The 24504-nt window shown below is 36.7% G+C and overlaps 2 protein-coding genes and 1 pseudogene across 2 annotated transcripts in view; 1 reads left to right on the top strand and 2 right to left on the bottom strand.

Moving 5' to 3' along the window:
• Positions 1 to 2187: 2187 nt before the first annotated feature.
• On the bottom strand, positions 2188 to 7067 carry LOC146136294 (uncharacterized). Its single transcript, XM_083395941.1, has 2 exons — positions 6463 to 7067; positions 2188 to 2586 (listed from the first exon to the last, which is right to left on the bottom strand). Exons 1-2 carry the CDS (start codon positions 6745 to 6747, stop codon positions 2515 to 2517), a joined length of 357 nt encoding a protein of 118 aa, XP_083252067.1. The 5' UTR covers positions 6748 to 7067; the 3' UTR covers positions 2188 to 2514.
• Positions 7068 to 7079: 12 nt separating this feature from the next.
• LOC146136292 (kinesin-like protein KIF13A) overlaps positions 7080 to 24504 on the bottom strand; it is a 36192-nt gene continuing 18767 nt past the window's right edge. The window contains exons 20-34 of the mRNA XM_083395940.1: positions 24036 to 24188; positions 23492 to 23853; positions 23277 to 23414; positions 22765 to 23061; positions 22148 to 22280; positions 21592 to 21719; positions 20612 to 20730; positions 20018 to 20144; positions 19851 to 19906; positions 19446 to 19564; positions 16954 to 17061; positions 15358 to 15477; positions 14662 to 14772; positions 8544 to 8813; positions 7080 to 8276 (exon numbers count right to left, since the gene is read on the bottom strand). Coding sequence (XP_083252066.1) covers positions 8217 to 8276; positions 8544 to 8813; positions 14662 to 14772; positions 15358 to 15477; positions 16954 to 17061; positions 19446 to 19564; positions 19851 to 19906; positions 20018 to 20144; positions 20612 to 20730; positions 21592 to 21719; positions 22148 to 22280; positions 22765 to 23061; positions 23277 to 23414; positions 23492 to 23853; positions 24036 to 24188 — 2301 coding nt within the window. The 3' untranslated portion in view covers positions 7080 to 8216. The remainder of the gene's footprint in view (positions 8277 to 8543; positions 8814 to 14661; positions 14773 to 15357; positions 15478 to 16953; positions 17062 to 19445; positions 19565 to 19850; positions 19907 to 20017; positions 20145 to 20611; positions 20731 to 21591; positions 21720 to 22147; positions 22281 to 22764; positions 23062 to 23276; positions 23415 to 23491; positions 23854 to 24035; positions 24189 to 24504) is intronic.
• Positions 12117 to 12943, top strand: LOC146136293 (uncharacterized; annotated as a pseudogene).

Genomic DNA, 24504 nt, shown 5'->3' with positions numbered 1-24504 from the left:
GTTTTACACTGCGCATTCCGCCAAAAATTGTGACTGTAGCATAAATCGGATTAATGACGAACAAAACAGAGCGTTCCATAGAAAAAAAGTTGCTAGGTATACACGAGTGTTTTTTCGGCGACTTGGAAACCGCATACCGAAACTGATAGTTATAACACTTCTGGGTATATAGGCTGAAAAGCGTCCGCGTATTTCCAAAGTAGCGGGCACATTATTGTGTTTGTGACAGTACTCGATGATTGCAGTTGCCTCCAGCGGAAAATACTGTTTTTTTTTTAATTTACAATAATTAGGCAGGACAATACGTTGGGACTAGTAATTTACAACTATAATATTCTCCTATGCCATTTCAGTTTGCAAGCCAAAAAATACTTACCAACTATGTTTTAATTTGCAAAAATATGTTTTGCTCACCAAGCGCGGGGCCGTAGCAGCTGCTACATCTGCTACCAGGCCTATGTTAATCCGGCCCTGTTGCTGTAACATCTCTTAAAAGTAAAAAAGTTTGGCAATTTAAACCAAATAAATGAACACCTTGCTTCTTTTAATGTACGCTATTTGACTGAGAACCACATGTTTCTCAAAATTACTTGTTGTATGTTTCACTGACTATGTGAAAATGGAAACCACCTTGACCCTAATGATAAAAGTCAATCGTAATTCCTGATGAGTAACAGCAGAATGCTCTAGCAAAGCTAACAATTCAGGTCAGATACTATTAAAATATCTTAAAAGGTATGTATGTATATATAAAAATAATGGTCCTCTCCCAAATTAAGTAGCATTTGCGTGTTCTTATCGTTTTTTTTTATACGCCTCTACTCCGTTTTTTCTTTTCGCTTTGCAGTTTTTGGGCCGTTTTTTGCGTTGCCGCGTCTCTCGACCTGTGCTTGTTGTTTTTAGACAGGGGTTCTACATGTTGGATGTTACTACAGTTTTATGATATTTTATGTTTTATTTATTTTATTTACTGAGTTTTATTCATCTTTTAACGTATCTGACTAATTCTTATACCGTTGCGTTCGTTTATTCAGATATACTGACGATGCCTTTTTGCTGGCGAAATAGAAGATCATTTAATGGTGTCTGGCCTGAATTGCTTTGCTAAAGTGTTCTGCTATTGTATGACGTTATTTCTAAAAAGACCATACGGTACCATTCAAACAAAAATGCTTGGTCCGCCCCGATCGTCAAACAGACATTAAAAAACAGGTTGTCCCTAATGTTCGCATACAGGCTATGTTGGCGGCATATAATAATCATTGTGGTTTTGATACTGACAATCCTGGAGTTGGACTATCCGGACGATTTACAACGATTCTTTGTTGTATTAGCATCTCCGAATAGCTAGCTTAAGGTTTAAAAGAACTATTTAAAATTATCGCTTCCTATTAACCAGTTGTTCTGAACGGTCCAGTTAGACCCATTTGAATTTCCATTCGTCCTCAGTAAATTTGCAACCTTTACTACAATCAATTACCATAGCAATATGTGCATAGGTCTTTTAATAAAAAGAAATAGTACATGCACCATAAAAGGTTGAGATCAACTACTATAACAGATTTTTTTTTAATTATTTATTACCTTTCGTATGAACTTTGAGAATCCAGCTGGTAGAATTAAGTTACAGAACAAGTCCACCATACCTATTTCCACTAATGGAGTTAAAAATGTAATAAATCGATTTAAATATGTCCAATAATATCGGACGGGAGACTACACTCGATGCCAGATACGCGTCCGATACTTGGGTAGCATCGGTGCCGATCCAATACCAAATTGATATAGGAATTTTAGCGATGGTTTCCGATCAAATGCAGCAATTTCTAACCTGAAGCTAATTTGATCAAAACCGTAGATTGGCAACTAAACTTGCTAACGATGAAGCAAATGAATATGCTGTTGCTGTCAGGCATTGTTTCAATTATCTTCAGGCAAAATTTTATTATTAAAGTGCCAACGTTTCGATTGCTATTCGGTCAATATTCTTCAGGGCGATATAATTGCAACTATAGGCAAAATATATATAATATACTAGACAAACAATAAAGAAAAACAACAACGGAAAAGCAAATTTTGGCGTAATCACCAAGTAAATATTATTACCTATGAAAGTTTTAATTTAATTTATAAAAGCTTGTTTTAAGCTTGATGATGACGTCATTTGGTATCGGATCGCGATACTTTAAGGAAATGTCAAGCATTCTACATTCCTAATCTGTTAGGGACAACTAGCATTACCTCTCAGAAAAACTATTTGTTTTTCTTTGAAGGACGTAATATTTTGCAATACAATGTGTATTCTGCAACGAAAAAAATCTTATTTAAAGACTGATAAATACTTTGCTATCGAGCTAAAGACGGCATCTCATGGCCTTGTTAAAATTACTATTAAAAACGTTAACTAACCCTTTGAGGGCAATTACCCATAGTTTAAGAACGAGAAATCTGCATAATTTCCCAAACATAAATTTAACATCCGGCACACGTTTGGAATTAGCAAAATTTTCGTGATCACGTGTCATCGCTGGAAGAAGGATTGGTTAGTTTGATGACGGGAACATCTCTTTTTGGATGCTGAGCTACCTAAACAATTAAAAATATGTTTTTTATAAGGCGTAAAAGTATAATATTTTTTTAACGGAACGCTAACTTTTTTTCTACAGTGACATAAGGCATGGACATATGGAGAAACCGGTCGGCGAACATTTTAACCAAGGATCACACAGTGTAAAAGACCTTAGAGTTTCGGTGATCAAAAAAGTAAGTAACGGCACCCAAGCGAGGCTCACAGTCGAACAAAACATAATTAAAAAGTTCGATGCCATTAATGTGGGGCTCAATCGGGATTTGGGCTTTATGTCACACTACACCTCATAGCAGGCTGTACTACACCCATCGTGCCTTGAAGCGCAGGCATCGTAGCATAATTGTTTTTGCGTCAGTAACACGCTTTTGCGAGCATGTGGCTGTGGATATGTTAGACGTCACCATTCTTATCGCCTTTTACTTGCGCCTGTGCTTTTACGTGCATTTTAATTGTTTTCATTTATACTTTGACCTGATGAAGCACGGTTGTGCGAAAGCTTGTCGAGAATCAAATACAATTTGTCTTTATACAGTGCCACCTGATTTCTCTTTTTTTCTACAGGACGCATGAAAATGTTTAGAAATCTAAAACATGTAGGCTAACCTTAGGAACCGAGTGATTATCGTTAGTAGTGCACTGAAATCTGAGCCTAAATAATTCAAAAAGATGGTGCAATGGCATGGTGAAAAAAAGAAATATTGTTTTTACCGGTACAGCGTATAGGACATTCCATGCAGTATCTAATCTATTGTTTGTATTGCGCCATATTATTTTTAAATCGGCCTTTTTCAACTAGTGGCGTATCCAGAGTGGAATTGGTTAGGGGTTGGGTATGACGTCATTATTTATTAACGTCAGGCGGAAATTAGTAGAACTCCCTAAGTTGAAAATTCGGGACATCCCTCTTCTTGATTTTCTGGACACGACCCTGTTTCCAACCACACTTTCTGAATTGCCACCTATACCCCACAAAAACAGTCAAAAACACTTACAAGCAGGGGCGCCCGCAGAAAATTTTCCAGGGGGGGGCAACCAGGGGCGTAACCAGAAAATCAAAAAGGGGGGTCCTGAATTTTCAACTTAGGGAATTCCCCTATTTTTCGTCTGACGTTAATGAATAATGACGTCATAAAACAGTGACAGTATGACGTCATAGAATGGTGATTTCAAGACGTGATAAAAATAATCAGAAACAGCCAAATACGTCCAGCAAAAGCGACCACGTGCGTCGTCGACAATCCTGTCAGGCGCCAGCTGCGAAATCACGGTGTGCAATCCAGGGTGGCCAGATGCTTGGTTTAGGATTGGACATTGTTGGTGTGAAATTCGGACATTTTAGGAGAAATAATAATTTAGCATGCACCTAGTGCGAGACTAATGGAAATCAATGGAGGTAACTGTTCTTAGTGAGCTGCCAAAATTTCTTACAAATTTACAAAACGGTTAGACGTTAACAGCAGTGCAACAATAAAGCTTTCTGTAAATTATTTCCTTTTGCCAAAAACGCAACTCAATTTTATTACGGGAATTCTGTAGATGTTTTGGAAAAGGTTAAGTACGTAAAAAGTTATGATATCACTAAAAGGTAAAAATACTCTGCCTGTGTAAACCTAGCACAAATTTTATTGTAAGTTGGCCTAAATTTCAATTTGAGTTGGCTTAAATTTCAATTTTAGCGCCCTATACTACACCTGACACTTTTGTGCTGCACAGAATTATTGTAAAACTACGCATTAAATCGCGCGAAGCGCGAACATTTTTTGGATTTACGTGGTTAAAGTGGACATAAATAAAGTTTGTAGGCCTCGTGAGCCCGTGGTTTTACTTTATTCAATGTTCCAAATAAATTCGGCAAAATTAGGACAGAAAACTTACTGTCCTAATGATTTACAAACCGTCGGACACAGCAGGTAAAATTAGGACAATTTATCGTTTTTGTCCGAATTTTAGGCCATCTGGCAATCCTGGTGCAATCGTTAACTTCAGGCAAAAAAACAAACCACGACCGTGAAATATGTGTGATTAATTGTGGTAGAATCACACATAATTCGTCGACATTACACCAACATCGGATATTAGCGCAGAGACCGAACAGCGAGGAACATACTGCGTATAACTCGACGTTTTTCAGCGAGAAAAAAAGAAAGAAGGTTTGACTTCGCGTTGTCAATTGTCGAATACACACTTGCTAATCAGTCAACCTAAACAAATAACGAAAGAGAAAAACTTCCAGCGTTTACGGTCGACCAAACTAAAGGCGAAAAACGGCGTTTTGCACTCGATTTTGGTTTCGCATTAGATTAAGACGCGTGGCCCAATTACTTAAAAAGCACGCCGCTTCGAACAGTTTGTTAAACCATGACAAAAACGAACAAAAATCGATAATATCACTTACAAAAAGGGGTGGTAAGAACCCCCACTGGATACGCCACTGGGGGCAATGGATAATGTATATTATTTTTAACCTTCATAAGTAATACATATTACACTTATAAATAATACTAATAATCGCATTTTGAAATTTACCCCCCCCCCCCCCCCCTGCGGGCGCCCATGCTTACAAGGTAGCGTTTTTGGTTTTGTATGAACAAGATTTCAACCTAATGTATTAACCATCAAGATTACATTAAAATTTGAGCATGCTGTAGGTTTGCCGAAAAATACTAAGCGGCTGTAACAAGAATGGGATATCACGCCTATGATCAATAGCTTAAGCCAGTGGTGTCCAATTCAAACATGCCTACGTGCCAATTTTTATCTCATAACTTCTTCCCGTGCCAAAGTTTATTAACTAATTCTTTCTTGTATAAAAGCGTTTGTTTTACAATAACAAAAATAGCATATAACATCAGAAATAATTGTTAATTGTAGTAATTGCCGCGATTTTTTATATTGTAAATAATCCATTACAATTGGTTGAATACCAATAAGGTACTTTTCAGGGGGGAGCTTGCGTGCCATTTTTTATTAGGTCGCGTGCCACATTTGGCACGCGTGCCGCTTGTTGGACACCTCTGGCTTAAGCAAAATGTCTTCACTATTTAGACTGAAGCCATTTACGCAAATTAATCGACTTAAATTAAGGTGCTTTAATTAAATACATTTTAGTAAAATTGGGTTTTACACGATAACTAATTATTGTAAAATAAATATTAACTGCTGGATATTTAAAAAAATATGAAAAACTTGCTCAAAATGTAGTAAGTTTTAACTTCAACAATAAAATAAGTCTTTTTTATGCCAAAGCTGTGACTTGGCATGGACTTGCAACTCACATACTTTTGCTAATCTAGATATATGATGAATGCTTTATATGTACAATTGTACAGTATTGAGTATAGTCTATTCTACTTGGTTGTTCACAAAATTTATAAAAAAAGTACAAAAAGGGGGATTATCCACGCACAAGAAACTCATGAAATATCATTATTGGCTTCTGCGATTGTTTTGAACTTTAAATTATTCCTGGTTGTGGTTCTAAAATATTAGTTAGGCAAAAAAGTGCAAAGAACAAACGGCAGGTTTCATTTTCGAATATGCTACAAAAAGCCCGCTATTCTAAAGGAGATTAATTTTCAGTCGCTCTTTTTATTCTGGGTTGCGTTAGATATTTGCTAATGCCGTCTATTGTCGTACGTACGCACTACACATATTTGGTAGAGGTGCGTCAAATTGTTTTAGCTGTGTTGATATACCGCAAGTATGTTTACATTTCGGTATAGGCTATATAAAAATTACAAACTCGATATGAACGGAAGAGCCGCGTAGCACTCGCTTGCTGCGGTTTAACCAATCCTGCCTTGTAGGTCTCTACAAAAGCTAAACCAAAGCGTAAGTACATTTTAGTGAGGTTAGGTTGGCATAGTTCTTACCATCCGATTGATTGGCGTTGAATGTCGGTGAATGTTTTTCCGAGAAAATGCGTCATTAAACGTTACACTTGAAGAAGGTAGTTCTAGAGCACGTTCTTTTCGTTCGTAGTTACCATCCTCCAAATATGTGTCTTTAACATCATCAACACTATAGGAATACCGCGGTCGAACAATTTCCTCGCTGGCTGTTGTAATTTTAGGCCCCATATCGCTTTGAAGGGAGAAAATCGCTGACACTGCGGGTGCAATACGACTGCTGACTTGGCGTAACCAATCCTGCGACATTCCAAACTGAAACCGAGTACATATAACTGTTATAACTATAAGTTAAATATTCAAATATAAATGGCCACTATAAGATAGTGGTGAAGCTTTTGGGAGCGCAGATTACAAGAACATCTTGGCAGCATTCTGCTACTCTTGTTGCATAGTCCAAATAGTCTGAAAAAAGCCCACCCAATAAATGAACTTCGATTTTATTACTCTACGCAAGGCAACGTACGCTAATAAGACAATGGTAACAAAAAAATATTTCTATCGCCGTTAGACGATTAATAATAATAATAATAACAATAATAATCTTACTAATAGTAATAATAACAATATTAATCTTTATAATAGTAATAATAACAATATTAATCTTTATAATATTAAAACAAGAGTATTATTATGATTATTAGCCCTAATTCAAGATGGTTGGTTTAAATCGGCATCTTAAAGGCTAAACTGGTATAAAACCCAACGGGGTACAGCACTGCGGTTTGGGGGTCGCTTTGTTTATCACGTGAGTTTCGTTAGAAATTCCAATACGTAAAAAAACATAATTTTTTATGATCAATCAATAATCGTTTGCTGCACTTGAAAAATTTTAGTAATATAAGTCACATAAGCATCTAACAATTTAGAAATAATAAGTGCATTGGTTCCATATACATTACTGTTTTACAGATTCAATCAACATTATTGTACAATAAATAGGAAAAAATGATGTTATGTTATTTAGCATATAAAAGTATTTCGTGACCGAAAGACCAATCACCAACCGAACTAAAACACTTACTGTAGATAAGCCAATTGCAATTATAACACTTGCCTTAAGACATTTCTGCATAGCTCGGTACAATTGCAACTCTATTTTTTACATAAAATAGACGTGTGCCTAATACAGGTATACGAAGACCACTTATTTTTTTTGGGTGTAAATGGTCAGACAATCAACATTAAAAATCCGTCCAAAATTACAAAATGCAAATGTCCTTTGGATCAAAAATAGTGTCTTTATACTTGACATTGAATTTCTAAACGATGTTTTAATTCTCATGTCGAAAAACGCCACAAAACTGTTGCTTTCTAAACTCAATTTACTATTGGCATCAATTTTAAAAATTTTTTTTTTTATAAAACGTTTGAGTTGATAAACCTTTTTTTAATAAAAAAAAAGTTACGAACTAAAAACACGGCTTCATCGTTATTAGTCATATAGTAAAAGGGCAAATTACGAAATACTTTTAATTCGGAAAATTTCTTGCGCATGCATTTCAGTAATGGGCGATGAGTTCACGTGCGTCATGCATCAGTAACTGACGAGATAACAAACTAGTGCAAATTAGTCTCGAAAATCGTCCAAAAGCATTTAGGCCAGTAGTGAGCGTTGGCGGGTGCAAGGTTACTAGAAGTCATCATCACCATTCTCCCGACTAGCGGACATTGTCAAGCAGGGTTACTTTGTGTCAATAAGTGCAGATGCCACGTTGTTATCTCACTCCTCCTACCTTATAATCGCTCGATACCGGTTCGACTGGCCGCTTGTACATCTGGAAAATCGAGATCAATTGTGAGCAGAAGATATAACAAAGCACATCTTTTCTACATTTAACATTTAAAGATGATTTTCCGTAACCAAAATAAATTTTTAAACTAAAAAATTATAACACGGTAATCTTCTCAATTTGTTAGGTAAATAGCCAAACTTACATCATTCACAAAATAGATTTATTACATAAACTTTTTTCGTATTAGTATAATAAATAAAGAGACAATATGTTATGGCCTTGCTTTGAATATGGCAAATACATACTTACGAGGTTTGTTGAATACATGGAGGAAGCTCTCCCTTTATTGCGTTTCGAGTAAATTGACAAAAGGTCGCTACTACTTCCGCTTGGAGTCATAGTGGAGTCCCGTGATGTAGCGTCCCGTAAAGCGACCTGCTGGCGGAGTCGGTCGAGTGAAAGTATCTTGTCCACCGAGCTTGTAGCGCGCATTACGTATTTTTCGAAGTGGGACACTTCTGTTTCATCTTCCTCACCAGAGAGGTCAACAGAGTCATCGGCAGAAACCTCATTACTTACCTAAAATAAATAAAATTACTTTTAAATATTAAACTCCAAATGAAATTTCACACTTGTCGATAGGTTTTTTTCTATTAGCAGGGTACATCGAAGTAAAGAATAAAAAAGGTAGCATACTTTGTGTTTTTGCTGGGGAAGAATTGAAGAGTGTTTGCGCCTGTAAAGGGGGAATTTAAAAAAACTTAAGAGAACCACTGTACTAAGGTAATATTTTCGTACTCCTTTAATGGAATATTGTTGTTTAATATACTTGAATAAGTTGATTAGGTACTGCGTTCTGTATTACAACCATAAAAACCTTAAATAGAAGGACTAGTAACTCGCACTCTCGGGTTACGAAACTTGGGTCTCAATCATAGACACTTTAAATAGATATGGTCCCAATATTTAATGTTATTATCTCATATGAACGCCGCCAATAACATGGACAGACTACTCGCATTATGCTGTTAACGAATGATTACGTGACACAGGGAGGGTTAAACTGACTTTAACAATAAGCCTGTTTATATGCACCTTTCTCAGGCAGATTAGATTAAGGTTCAAGCCGGCTTGAAAGGTAATCCGTTCCAGCGTCGTAATTACATGGCGCGAAATTCAAGCCAGCTTGAGTGTACAAACTGCACTGATATGCATTATTACGTAATATTCCAGTAAACCTCTAACGCACAACCAATTTTTCGGCTTGGGCTACTCCTTGCGGTAGCAATTTATTGCTGCTTGTTCGTTTTTATTAAACTAACATTGAAAAAAACCCGAGGATTACTTAAGTTAGGTTTGCCGATTAAGTACGTTTTTGACTGTCTGTATAGTGCTTCAGTAGTTTACCTGGCACACAGAATGTAAGTGCAGGAAAGTTAAGCTTGTTTGTGCTGTCCAACGCTATATACAAGGCAAAGTGGACAAAAGAAGGTAATAAAATGTACCAAACATTAATGAAAACTGTATTTGGCGCTGGCCTAGAATCCTACCACAGCGTTGAGACAATTATTAAAGCAAAGTACAATACAATATTTGGGTGAGGGTGGGCCAACTATTACTATTTAAACCCACCCAAACCCGCATCCTAACACAAATAATGTTATATGTTGTGGATTCTAGACCAGCGCCTATGTCACAAATTAGTATCTGATTCTAACGAGTGTATGTAATGTTCTTTCCTTGTGCGCTAAACTTGTTTTGTTTATTAAGACTAGCCGTTCGTGTTACGTCATAATGCCCCAAAAGTGGCGTGATGTTTACTGCGTTAAAGCAGGTCATTCAACATCAAACAATTCCGGCCGTCAGCGAAACTAACAGATTAAGCGGAGAACGGATTGAAAACCACTCCTTTTGTCAGATTAGGAAACGAGAGAACTTAATTCATTCCAGCGCCAAAACGAGAGAGAATGAATTAACGAATCAGATTCGAATCCGGCTTAAACGTGCATATAAACGGGCTTAATGCCTAAACTATACTAATTAGAACCTTAGGTTGCTCATGTGTTCTTCTCCTTTATATGAATGAAAGTAAATAAATAAATGATTGCATATTATAATTTTATCTGTTCTTTCGATTCGAGCTTATCACTTAATTTTGGCTATAAATATATTATATAGTTGTAGTTCTCGATTTACCTAAGTGATCATTATCAAAGTCGAGCTCACGACATGACTAAATAATAATAATCGATCTCTAGATTCTCTAGATTTAGTTCTACTGCAAATTTTTTTAAGGGGTCGAGGCAATTACAGGGAGGAACCGTATTGGTATCATTTCCGACTTATGAAGTAGAACGAAGCCGCTAGATTAATGTCATACCAAATGAGCGTTCTAGTTTGCTACAGCTTAAGCAGATCTATGCTTGTGCTAATCATTTTGACTGTGAATGGATTTCAGTTAAAGGTGGAAAAAGACCAAGCCAACCACCGTCCATTTTCCCTGGACTTTTAAAGTCATGCTTAAAGCAGGTCTCCTCAGCACCCAGAACTACAACTACTTCAGCAGAGGCCAGAGCTGAAAAGGAACGATTCCGTACCGAAGGTCTGGATAGGATAGCTGACTTTTCAGCATTTTTTGTGATAGTGATGATATTTACATTTCTAAAACTGATGCTAAAGGACGTTCTGTTATCCAATTTCTTCATTTTCAACGTGCAATCGTCATTTGGATTAAATGTGCTGAGAAAAGTAGAAAGGATATACCTAAAACATATTTTTCCAAAGCTGGTTGTCTGCAAAAGAATAGCCGTCTTAGTAAATAGTCACAGTTAGATAAAATTCTGTCATGCATAACGGAGTAATGAGTTCAAAGATACAGACTATCTAAAAAGTTCTGTAGAGGAATTGAATAGCACGAGCTGTTGTGATTCGCCTCCTTTCCAGTTTATTTATGCTCAGTTACAGTTACTGCTCACTCCTCAAGAAGGTCGACGTTTTAACAAAAATCTTTATATTCTTTCTGCCGAACTTCACAACATTTCCCCAGCTGTATATAAAATGATACGAAAGTCCGGTTTAATTGTTTTACCGAGAGTGGAACTGTTAAAAAACTACTCTCCTGTAGTCTCCATGATGAAAACTTAGAGCAACTTTTCCAAAAGCTTCAACCTCAGCAGTGTCTCGCCAACATTATTTTTGATGAAGTGAAGCTCACAGTAACACTTAGGTAGCCTACTCAGGTGGTCGTGTTGTTGGTTATGCGCAAACTGGTTCTGGTGATACCAAAGTTCTTGCAACACATGCTTTGGTAATTGAAGTTGTCTGCCATTTTGGTGGTCCTAGATATATACTACGCATTTACCATGTTGCAAAACTTAATTCAGATCAACTCAAGAAAATTCTACTGGAAGATCTAGTAGCGGCAAACAATGCTGGTGGTGGTATAATTTCTTGTGTAGGAGGTAATTGCAATGCAAATGTTGCAGTTTATGGTAAATTACATGGCCCTGGTAAAGTCTTCATTGACGCTATCAATTCTTATGCTTTCCTTGTTTTTCACTACGTTCAATATTTAAAAAATGTAAGAAATAACTGGATAACGGTGCACGTTAAGGAACTTTCTTTCACAAAGAATGGAAACACATATTTTGCACGATGGAAGGACATAGAAGCACTGTACAATGAAGACCGGAAAAACAGCATCCGTCTTACCAAAATCACATACACAGCTGTTAACCCAAAATCTTTGCAGAGACAAAGCGTGCTTTTTGTATGCCAGATCTTTAATGACAAGACAATTGCTGCTCTTTCAACTCTAAAGGATAAACTTGGCATTAACGAGGGCACCATCATTTTTGTCAACTCATCACTGATTAATTTAACATGATGAATGTGAAAGATCGATATTCCGGTATTAACATGCGTGATGAGTGTCGTTAACCATGGACCAAGAACTGCACTAGTTTCAACAAATCCAATGAAACTTGTGACATTATATTCTCTTGTGCATTGTCAGGTGGTCGAGGTCGGACGCAGAAGCTTACTAATCAAACTGCAGAAGCATTTGTGTTAAGTATTACGCATTTTGAGCCATGTACTGTAGTCGTTTCGCATCCTGCGACTTACTTACGTTATTCGCATTTTTGTGCTGATTGCTAATTGATTACAGTGCTATTGTGCTGCTAAGCTAATTGTTTTCTGTGCTACTTAAACCGTGGTTGCTTTTGTTTCTTTGCCTATTACTTCACTGCTCTGATCAAGAATACAACAATTTGTACTGTCTACAAGAGCCAACATCGAGGCCGCAGAGTTGCTACTGACTCAGCACAACTTCATCTACGTTCTACCTTTGCTGATGAGGCCCTTGAAGTTCTTTGGTCAAGACAACGTAGTGGAGGTATTAACAGAGACCCCTTAAAAAAATCATTTCGATATCGACATTGTAGATATCAAGGCAGCTGCAAAAACCAAAAAACCTCCATGCACTTTTAAAATATGAGTCAACTCCGTGCGAGTCTCATGATGTGCCTTGCACCTCTAACATTTGAATTGATGATGATCAATTTGACATCACCATTGCTGACACTGAAGACTGCGATCTAATGACAGTGTCAAACATAAATGTATTTTTCTAGCTGGATATTTGGAACAGATATCCAGCTGATATCTTGCGTATCGAAACTGAAAAATGTCTTGCGTATCGAAACTGAAAAATTATGACCTTCAGATGACCTATGAAAAAGTATTTCCTCACCCTTCAAAAACCCCAAAGAGACACCAGAATGAAGGTTCCACCATGTATTTGACACATATTATGGTGGGACCCAAATCAAACTTGGGACCCAAGTTCCAGATACCGAGCATAGAGGATACCAGTCCTTCTATTTAAGGTGTCTATGATTACAACATATAACGTCTTATTTTGTTTATGGTCAAATGTATTTCAACGAGAAGTTAACGGCGTTTATTCAAATGAAATAAATTAACTAAAAACATTTTAATTGTGGGACGCGAGCAATATTTTAATATTTTAGTTTTACCATGTAGTTCTAGGGCGCGCGATAGCCGTGCATAGAGTTTTTATTTTGGCTGATTGTTGCATCACAGGGCTACCAGGCTATGGCTCCCCTAAACTATAATTTAAGCAAAGTTTAACGAGAAAAATTTTTGAAACTTTTATCCGTTTTACTACTAAAATCATAAGTCCAACTTCTGTTATATTAGAATATAAATGACGTTGTTTCGAACAATGTTCAAATCTCTTTTATGTACCTCATGCGTCATGTATCCTTTTGATTAAAGTTTCACCAATGTAAAACAAATAAACGCATTTTTTATTTGACTGGATTGTAGCTGCAAATTTCACGCACCAATTTGCCCGAGAACAACAGGTGGTGTAAAATTAATTGTTTTATGACGTAACTTTGTGATGTCATTCTAAAAAATGTATGCTCCTCAACCTAAACCAAAAATATTCGATCCGCATCGGCCTTTAATAGCTCTTGACAGTATTTTTTTTAAGCCGCGCCCAAAACAATTAGCGACCACCGTTGGTGTAGGCCCTAGGGCTAGATCACTTGTTCTTAACCTTAGGTTGTAGCGTCTTTCAGTAGGCTTTGAGGATTTTAGCCATCCCTCCTCACACATTAAAAAATGCCTAGATTTGTTAATAAATAAAATTTAAAGAATAAGTGTAATTGCATTAAATGAATTAAAGAAGTAAAAAGCTTTTTTTAAATGAACATAGTTGCTTATAACACTTTTGAGCAAATAAATACAGACAAAAAATGCTTTAAGGAACGTTACTCTATGACAGTGGTTGTCTGGGGGGTCGTCGTGTAGTATTTCATAAAGAAAAACTTCATAAGAAATAAGCTATATGAACTAAAAGTTCTAACATTTGTGTTATGTGGCTTTTGCTGCATTAAACTAGTCGTGTTTATGACGTCACGATTACACTTTTCAATGTCTAATAAAAATGAATGTACGCTCGAACCGTAACTTTAGCTTGTTGTCCAATGTCCATATACTTAAATCCGGACAGTTTGGCCAAATTTTGATGCAATCCGTCTAGATTTTTTCCTAATTTGAATTTTGCCAATTTTTGAAATGAATTTTGATTGACTCTTGTTTGTATATCATACACTGTAATTGGGGGGTCGCGCAATTTATTGAAAACTTAAAAGGGGTCGCCAGAAGGCTGAAACCACTGCTCTATGAGGCCAATATCAGCCCGCGGCCTCCAAAGAGGCCGAGGCTCCGGTTAAGATATCCTGGTCTGGGGTCGATCTAAGATACGATTATTTCCGAATGAAAACTAAGTAAATACATTAATATACTATTCCTGGTGTTTTAAAGGATCATAAACATTTTACCGTACACAAAATAACATTCTTTACAAAAGAACAAACAACTACAAGATATAAACCTTTGCTCCAGAAGCAGCAAGGAGTGCAAGAGTTTCATGATCTTCTCCTTCTGAAGATGCAAGTGGAACGTTTGAGGCAATTTCGTATATTACTCCTGATGACACTAGAGGCTGTAACAACAAATAGCCGTTTATAAGTTACAAAAAGGGCCATAAAAAATCATGTAGTAAACGAAAGAAATAAAATACCACAGAAAATACCACCTGAAAAAAATCGGACAACATAAAACAAACAAATCAAAACCTAAGAATATGGTAGACATATACTTTTGAATTTTGTTTAGTTTGTCACTTCACTACCAAGCATATAAATCTCAACGGTATTGTAGCAAATTAAACATTTCATTGAACAATTTAAATATCATGAATAGAGAGTGGTCACGACGTTTTTCATTATAGTTGGAAAACAAAATAGTATAAATTCAATGGTCCATACAATAAAAAATCGTTAAATAAATGTATTTTAACTGCACTTACATAACACATAAGTTTAAGCTGGACATAAAGTACATTGAAGGCTATACAAAGAAAAAAAAGAAGACTGTACAAAGACTTAAAAAACAGGGTTTCTCAGTACGCAACTTAATGGACTTCTAAAGAAGATGCTTAGACTTTGTGGCAACCCATTTAAAGCACAACATGACAACATCTATCATCGACCCAAATAAATACTAAAATTATAAAACAAATTATTACCCTTCCTTGCATTTTCCTCAGAAGAGCAGCAGTAAAGCCTTTTTGCTTGTAGACAGAAACACAAATCCGCTTTCGTAGGACCAAGTCCATCTCTACGGGATGGCTTAAACGTACGTGAACCTAAAATTAAGCCGGTTTGTATTTATAACGACAATGTGCTGTCACATTTGTGGGTAGGGTTCTAAAAACAACAATGTTACGGTTAACTACGATACAAGTAGGTCAAACAAAAATGAGCAACAGTCCTATTTTGTATGCAATCAGATAATTTTTAACCTTTTGTATGAAAATATGAAAATAATTTCTACGAACCTTACGAAGAATATGGCATATTTCATCTATCGTAAGTACAAACATTTCTGTTTTTCAGTTGAATAATAATTTTTGAAAAATCAAGATACGACTTCGTTAGGGATATTTTTTACGACAAAAGGTATACTTTATATATCGGGGTTAGGCAATTACTTTTTACTGCGAGCCGCATAAGAAACATAAAATGTTGTTGCGAGCCGGGTCAAAAATAGTGTCTCAATATCAAATACACGTAATATGACTGCATACTAACTTCCATTTAAATTTAGAAATGGGCGGTGACGCATTGAGCACAGACCAAATTTATGTACATTACTTGATATATTGGCGTATAAAATACTTGCAATGCCTTTTTTAGCTTTTAAACCTTGTTGCCGGTGTGTTACTTGTGATACAATGGCCACAGTGCAAAGACGGTATAAATCGGAAGAACCATATGACGTTATAACTAAATTATGTTGACCAAATGTGTATCGGTAGGTTTCAGAGATCAGAAAACGGCCGTTATATTCATTTTTGTTCATAGCCGAACACATTCGAAAGAAGCGCAAAAAAATCAAATTACAAATATAAGGCTTAGCTCGGCAAACTTTCGTTGAAAAAGTGCCACAGTACGGAGGGCGCCTTTTGTCTGTTAAGAAGCCAAGACACGTGTGGTATACACGAAAAAAACAAGAGAGATTTACGTGGAGTTTAAAAACGATTTCCATTTTAGTCTTAAAAATAGCCGAAAATAAAGTTTGTCAGGGTCATGACTAGAACCGTTCCTGGAACGAGTGTTGTGTATATATTTACTACAACCAAACATGTACAAAGTCGGCATTGTTTTATTTGTGTATTTTAAGGAACATAAGCCGCGTGCAGGATTAAATTGCTTGGCGGACCGATTTTGCCGAGGTCTGTTTTATATAAAAATAACTAAATTAGAATCGTAATTATATGGTGTTATATATCGCTATGGCTTTTTTTAGACTATACAACACAATTCAGTGAAATACGTGTAAACGTTTTAATTTCGTACTTTTTTTTACACAACAAATACATATTTTTTAAGAAAAAAAATTGAAAGGAAAATGATGACAGAGCGAGCTAAACATTTTATATTATGGAAAAACATCCGCAGTGCACCATTTTTTAAGTTTTACTCTCTTTTTTGAAAGTATTTTTGATGGGTCATAATACCTCAATACTTTTTTTTTAAACAAAGCTGTATATACAATATATATATTATTTTCGTATCGATCTTATAGATTTGTTATATGGTTACTCTGGTAGCAAACAAACCTTGACAACAACATAGACCCTTTCACCGTTTGGAGTTACCCTGTTGAGGAACTTGCTATCGTGCATAGAAGAATCCCACGAAGCCACTGCTGACAGAGCTCCACTAACCTATATTAAAAATCAAGTAATACTTTTTATGCAGGTGCAATCACTTATGGTGAGACATAGCATATTACAAGCAAAAGCAATATGACGCGCAGTATGGCAGAATGCTGGCGACTTGGCGACTATGTCGGCCGAAGAATGAGCCAGAAAACCGAAGAAATTGGTGCACAAAAAATTCAAGTAAAAAAAAAAATTTGAAAAAAAAATTGTTTTTCTTTTTTTTTCGAAAAATTTTTTTTGAAAGTTTTTTCCAACATCCAATTTACAAAATACCTTGTGGTTGTTTCCACACATATTTAATCACATCTATTTTTGAATAGTGGAAATATGTACTAACATTACATACTACAATTGGCAGAAATTAATTTTGTTGTGTCATTTTGTAAAAAGTTACGGTAGTGTGAAGCACATTGTTTGGTGAGAAAATGCCAGTGTAAGGCATTTAGGCTGTTTATTATTTTAAAACATACACACTTTTGATCATACTATTGTTACGTGTTGGCAGTTTTACTTTGAATTGGCAAGTACTTCTATATTGAGTTGATTTCCTTAATATGGAGTTGAATTCCCCATTCCTGTTAAATGTACAGGCAGGGGCGCCCGCAGAAAATTTTCCAGGGGGGGCAATCAGGGGAAAATCAAAAAGGGGGGTCTTGAATTTTCAACTTAGGGAATTCCCCTATTTTTCGTTTAACTTAATGAATAATGAGTAATGACGTCATAAAACAGTGACAGTATGACGTCATAGAATGGTGATTGCAAGACGTGATAAAAAAAACTAATCAGAAACAGGCAAATACGTCCAGCAAAAGCGACCACGTGCGTCGTCAACAATCCTGTCAGGCGCCAGCTGCGAAACACGGTAACTTCAGGCAAAAAAAAAACAAACCAAGACCGTGAAATATCTGTGATTAATTGTGGTAGAATCACACATAATTCGACTATCAGCAGGGCATTTTTTTCCATGAACGGAACGAGCGCTAAAAAAAAAAAACGGCGTTTTGCACTCGATTTTGGTTTCGCATTAGATTAAGACGCGTGATCCAATTGCTTTAAAAGCACGCCGCTTCAAACAGTTTGTTAAACCATGACAAAAACGAACCAAAAACGATAATATCACTTACAAAACGGGGGTAAGAACTCCCGCCCCCCTGGATACGCCACTGGGGGCAATGGATAATGTATAATATTTTTAACCTTAATATACATATTACACTTAAATATAATACTAATAATCGCATTTTGAAATTTCAGGGGGGGGGGCAAGTGCGTCGCGATACTCTTTTAAATGGTCACGAGATTTATTGCATTGCAGTAAATGGTGTTATAAGATGTGTCTCAAGCAAAAATACTACGGGATGTTACATTACTTTACGAATTCTTACAGTACACTTAATCGCGCAAGGTTTAGGCAGGGTTCAAAAAAAAAATTGTGCGAACATTTTTTAACAGGTATTAGGATTCCGCGTTTGCTTGAATAAAAGTTGAATTACTGCTGTGACCACACCGACCGTATCCTTGAGGTTTTATGTCTTTTCGCGTGTTCAGACACGAATTGCGTGCGATAAGCGAGTATTTAGTCGGTCCATTTAAGAAACAATACAGAACATTGCATTTGGGTTACATGTTAAATTGGCACAATATTTTATTTTAATCATCAGAGCTTCAGCAATCTCACCCAGGGATGGTACAACACGGTTTAGTGATAAGCAGCCACAGTTTGATGGCTTTGATTAAAGTTTACCATTTCAGACACAATAAGCCGAAAAAAGTCAAGGGGCGACAAGCACCTTTGTTTTTTTTTAAATAAGCTACATGCGTTTCGTTTAACGCGAATACAAAAAAAATATGTAATATGAAATTTGATATTTACCAAACGTGTAGCGCCACGTGGTGCAACGTTTAGATTTATGCTAATTCACACAATATTTTCACATTATTTAGCCCTCTGACGAAGATGTTAGGCTACCGTAGCATTACTTTTGGTTACATGTTAGGCAACAATCATTTTAATAATAATCGCCGATAACACGAGGCTAGCAATTTTATACTGATTTGTTACAGAGTAATGTACAATGGAATGGTGAAGAAGAGACTACAGCATACTAGATTCTAACATAAGTAGATTTTGAACTTATCGAAATTATTGAATTGCTAATTTCTAAATATTACCGGTACAACGCCGGCAAACTTTTTACCGATAAAATAAAGCTAGTAAATACTCTTCTTAACCGGGACAACGTCGGGTACTTAACCTAGTAAAATATACAATACATACAATGATATTTAGCATCATGGATTAGGTAGGAAATCGATTTCATAGCGTTTGCGTGTTTGGAATTAGCAAGGTATTCTTTCAGCATTTTCTCTTAGATAAAAAATCTTACATCCAACTCCGAAGGTCGAACAAAGGGAAGTTGTACAAATGTCCCTGGCAATTCTTGGGGAAGTTCGCTATCCAAACCAGCTGGTGCTCGAATTACATCCTCGCATTCCACAGGTTCAGCTGTTCAGAACATATTATTGATTTATGTTTCTTACCAAGTATTCAATTCTATGAAATTATTTGTTATAAATTCAAACTATACAGGTATTGTTCCGACTGTACTGTACGTTGGCCAGAGTCAAATCTCTGAACTATTATGTGTGGTCAATAAAGCTGTAAGGATGACCACCATCTTCATATTTAAAGATATATTGCCGTGCATTAAACAAAAGCATTTTTTTAATCTGCAGGATATTTTTAATGGCTTCATTGGTCGGAAAATGGTGAACAACAAATTTCCACTTACAATTGATGTCTAAAAAGATGACGGGAACGTGCATCTCTAAAGATGGTGGAGGGACCCTAAAATGGAAAAATACTTTAAAACAAACAAAAAAATGCAACGAAAAACATATGCTAAAAAGTTAGGTAAAATGAAGTTATTTTTTGGCAAAAGTATTAAAAAAATATTACCAAGCTGCAGGAGCTCCAGGAACGCCACTGTTGGGTGTTGGGGCGAGAACGGCATTTCTCTCCTCAGTGACAGTGACCCACTGATCAAAAAGCTGGTTTTCCCGTTCCCGCTCTAGTTCGGTGCGGTCTTGATTTTTAAACATAAAAACAACTGGGTAATTAAGCTTAAAGAAGCCACTAATACAATGTTTCTAAACCTTTACAGTGCTCTCGTAACCTTTAAGCTTTCATGAAATTTTCTTGTATCCACTGTCTACAATAGCCGACGGAAGTAAATAAAATTGTATTAATAGGAAGTAAACTCAGTGTATCTCTAACTTACGTGCTGAATTCGTGTATTAAAGACAGTCTTGTAGGTTCAACAATGTTCACAACACACAAACTATCAGTCAATTTACTAATGGCTTTTTGTTGTTGAATTTCGTAAATTACGCAATCTTCACAAATATGCCTAAATAGCGCATAATTTCACACTGCATGTCGTACCCCCTGCTTTGGTGCTTCGTACCACTAACGGGTACACGTACCCCTGGTAAAGAACCCCTGCACTAACAATATAATTCTAGTGTCAACCTTAATATGGATGCGACGTACCTTCCTTGCTTGTTAGGGCTTTTATTTGCTTGTCAAGGTAATTTTTCCGTCTATCCAGCGCTCTGAGCCATTCGTCTCTTAGATGGGACAGGTCGTTATCTTGGTAGCTGTCCAAACCCCTGCCATAAAATGTCATGCAATGAACTTCGATTGTTAAGCTCTAATCGTAGAAAGTGTTCAGTTCTGACATATTTTCGTTTAGGCTTCATTGATGACAAATTTATTTCTGGCATTTAAGTTTCTCAAGCAAATGATAGCTTGAAAGCATCTTGTTCAGATTCTTAACATAAAAAAAAAACAATATGCGAATGGATGGTAAGGCTAGAAACTATGAAAAGTTACACGTCGTGCACCACAATCGAAGCGATCCTCGCAATGCAAGGACTGGAGTGTGTTTGGCATTAATCCCAACATTTAAAAACAACCTAATAACGATGTTTATTAAAGAATTAGCTTGAAAAAAACAGATATTTCACCAGCTGTGTATGGTTACTCCAAACCTGTCAACCGAAGTCTGCTTATGTTGAAAGAAGTTTTTTCGAAATTTTTCGTTGGACAAACTTCTAGCCAAAACAGGAACTTTCATGGCAAAAATGTAATACACATTATTATGTTAGATTTCAGGTTCTTGGTCAAAGCGATGTTTATTGTGGGGTTAGTTACGTGCGTAATGCTTATATAGCCTTCAGAGCCAAAAATAAGGATTTGAATGGATTCTTCAACACAACAGACGATGATTTGATCTAATTTCAGTTAAAATCATAATAAATTAAATCCAATGCCTTGGCTTAGAACTGTTACAAAAGAATAAGCGTCGCTTGAGGCCGGCCTAAAAATAATGGTAAAATAGATACCAACTTTAAATTAAAAAATAAAAATTATAAAAAATCAATGTAGAAAATCAGCTACCAACCAAAATTTTTTTTTTTTTTAATTACAATTTAAGATAAACTGAACACTTATAGTAAACAAACCTTTACCTGTCACGATTGGTTGTTCTACAGCAGATACTCCCCGCATATATTGACGCAATATCTTCGCAAATAAGAGGAAGCGTCCCGGAATGTTCTTCTGGTCTAACAGTCACTTGGATACGACGAGATTGTCCCTACGTAAAATATCGATATGATTTAGAATCATAGGCACCGAACGTAACATGCACACACATATGTGTGTGTTTACTGTTATCTAGCCCTTCTGAAGCTGTCTTTTGACCAAGATTACGGCTTACGTATCATTAGCACACCGAAAGCCATCGCAGACTCACCGAATCTGTCGATTAATCATGCAAGCAAGGCAGGCTAGAAAATCTAGAAGTGAGGTTCGAACTCACAACCGCCGGCCATACCGGGGCCGTCGCTCTACCAACTGAGGTAAAGCGGCTAAGAAGGAAGCGAGTCGAGAAACAACCATGCGCCAATGCTAACGTAAGCCTCAATCGTTGGTCAAAAAGCAGCCTCAGAAGGGCTTGATCACAATTGTTGAACATATATTTATGTGTATTTTTCTTGAAATATATTCATTTGTCATATTTACCTGTTTAATTTGAAACGTTCCCACACATGGAACTTCGGGCTTGTGCAAGATCTCGACATTCTCATAACTTCCACTGTCTCCTAATTCCTGCACAGTGACATCAACACGCAACCGTTTCACCACCTCGCTCCATCTAGGCAAATTTGTACACTTAAGTAAAACTTATAGTTAAAAACATGAGTAAAAACATGATCAGACGTTTTGTTAAAAAGGAAAATATATTTCGCCAAATGGCATCATCAGTTCCTTAATTCAATTGAACCGGAAACTGATGATGCCACTTGGCGAAATATATTTTCCTTTTAAACAAAACGCCTGATCCTGGATTTACTCATGTTTTTAACTATGAGTTTTACTTGTTAATATACGCATCAGCGGAGCAGTTATCGACTGGCTAAAACTTGCCGCCGATGGTTTTGGATTCTATAAAGATACACCCTAATGTTGTACACAGAAGGTAATGTATTGTTTTATTTAAAAGTGTTTTACCTCTACAAAGATAACACATTCTTATGTTGGAATAAACAGAATTAGGTAGGTTTCATAGAATGTAAAGAAAATATTTCTACAATCAACCTTTAACAGAAATATTCGCAAGTCCTAAAAAGTATTAGAACCTTTCTTTTAAGGACTTGCTCTTTTCCGAGAGCAAACTCGCTGCTCTTAGCCTACTTCCCCCGCTCCTTCTCTTCGATCTTATCCTCCCGTGTGTGCTAGGGGGAGGTGACGAAGAGGAAGCTGAAGAAGCGTAGGATTGAACAGAAGAACTGCGCGCTAAGTTGTTATGGTAACGATCCCGGTGACCCCACACTTCAATAGCGAGGGAAGTCCCGGATGTCAGACTGTCGACCAGCTCGTCCGTGACATCGAGGTCAAAGTTCGAGGAATGGTTAAACTTTATGTTCATGGAAGTTCTATAAAACCATAATTGGCAGAGCAAATAAGGAAAGCATATGCGAATCAATTTATCAATAATGTGGCCAGGCTTAGAATTTAGCAAGACGAAAAACTACATTAAAAAGTAATCTTAAACGCGAGAAAGTGACAATTTCCCTGTAACCAAGAAGTATAACACTATCACCGGAAAAAACTAATCAAAGTACAATAAATGCAGTTAAAGTTAACCCACCTCCGCTTGGGTGACACTTCGTCCGGGCTTAACACTGGAGGTACTAGGATCATATTAGGAGTGTTAAGAAATGTGTATTGACACTGAACAAAGTGGGATAGAGTAGAAGCCAATCCCTGTGCCTCAATAATCGTCACTCTAGATATTAAACAAATTGGTGATTATAAACGACAGTCAATGTCGATTTTTTTCTCAGAAAAGTATATTCAACCGACCTGCATTTTATTTTGGGCACCACTTTATGCTTTCTTTTTGGCTTTCTAATTTCTGGAACAGACATTGGAGTGGTTGCCATTGACGACGTGGAGAGGGAAGAATTCGAAGCATCCAAAATATTGGAGGATGAAGATGCCTTTACTTCTAAATGAGGATCGGTACTTAAACTAGACCCAACTCCACTACTTGAGCTTGACTCCGACACTCCTCCACTCAAGTCTGACGAAACATCCACGAAAGTATTCGACTCCTCATGGTCATCTTCCGAGGAGGATTCCTCCTCTGGTGGTTCTCCCAGCAGTAGATGTTCTGGTATACTTCCTTCCAGGCGTTCGACATTGACGTGCAATTTTCCTGCCACCTATGGGGGTAATTACTTTAATAAACAAGCATATCTACAAATGTGCTGTGGTAATATTTATTTTATTAAAATATTGCTGACCAAAGGCGGTTACCAACACCTTCTTTTATCAACCACCGCTTACTGTTAAAATATTTATAAAAGTAGTTAATAACAACGAAGATAACCGAGACAAGCCTAACCTGGCCTTGCTGATTGATGATCGGAACTCCGTAGTCGAGTTTGGCGTCTTGCAATAAACATTCCATAAAAACGTTGGAAACGCCGATTAATATCTGACTTCTCTCACTTTCGTTAAACGGGTCGTTCATCGTGCCCTCCGTGAATGATTGGTCCTAAAATTAAAAATGAAAAATGTAAATCCAACGCGTTAAAATCAAAACAACCTCCACGAACAAAACTCATCGTATTTTTTCTAAACAATGTAATGGAAAATTATTTGTTCTAAACAATGGAATAGAAAATTCATTTTTATCATGTTGGTATATATCAGGGGTGCACAACCTACGGCCGTGCACATGTACGAGAAACACACAAGTTTTGGCGGCCGTACGGTAATACAACCTTTTTGTCCACCTTATGCGGTAATAAGGATTTGAGTCTTAAAGTAAACGGGGCTCTTGTGATAGGAAAGGCAGACATGTGCCTCCA

Source organism: Ascidiella aspersa, chromosome 8 (assembly GCF_963924565.1).
Source record: "Ascidiella aspersa chromosome 8, kaAscAspe10.2, whole genome shotgun sequence".
Taxonomy (NCBI): Eukaryota; Metazoa; Chordata; class Ascidiacea; order Phlebobranchia; family Ascidiidae; genus Ascidiella; species Ascidiella aspersa.
This window is presented reverse-complemented; position numbering and strand designations above follow the sequence as displayed.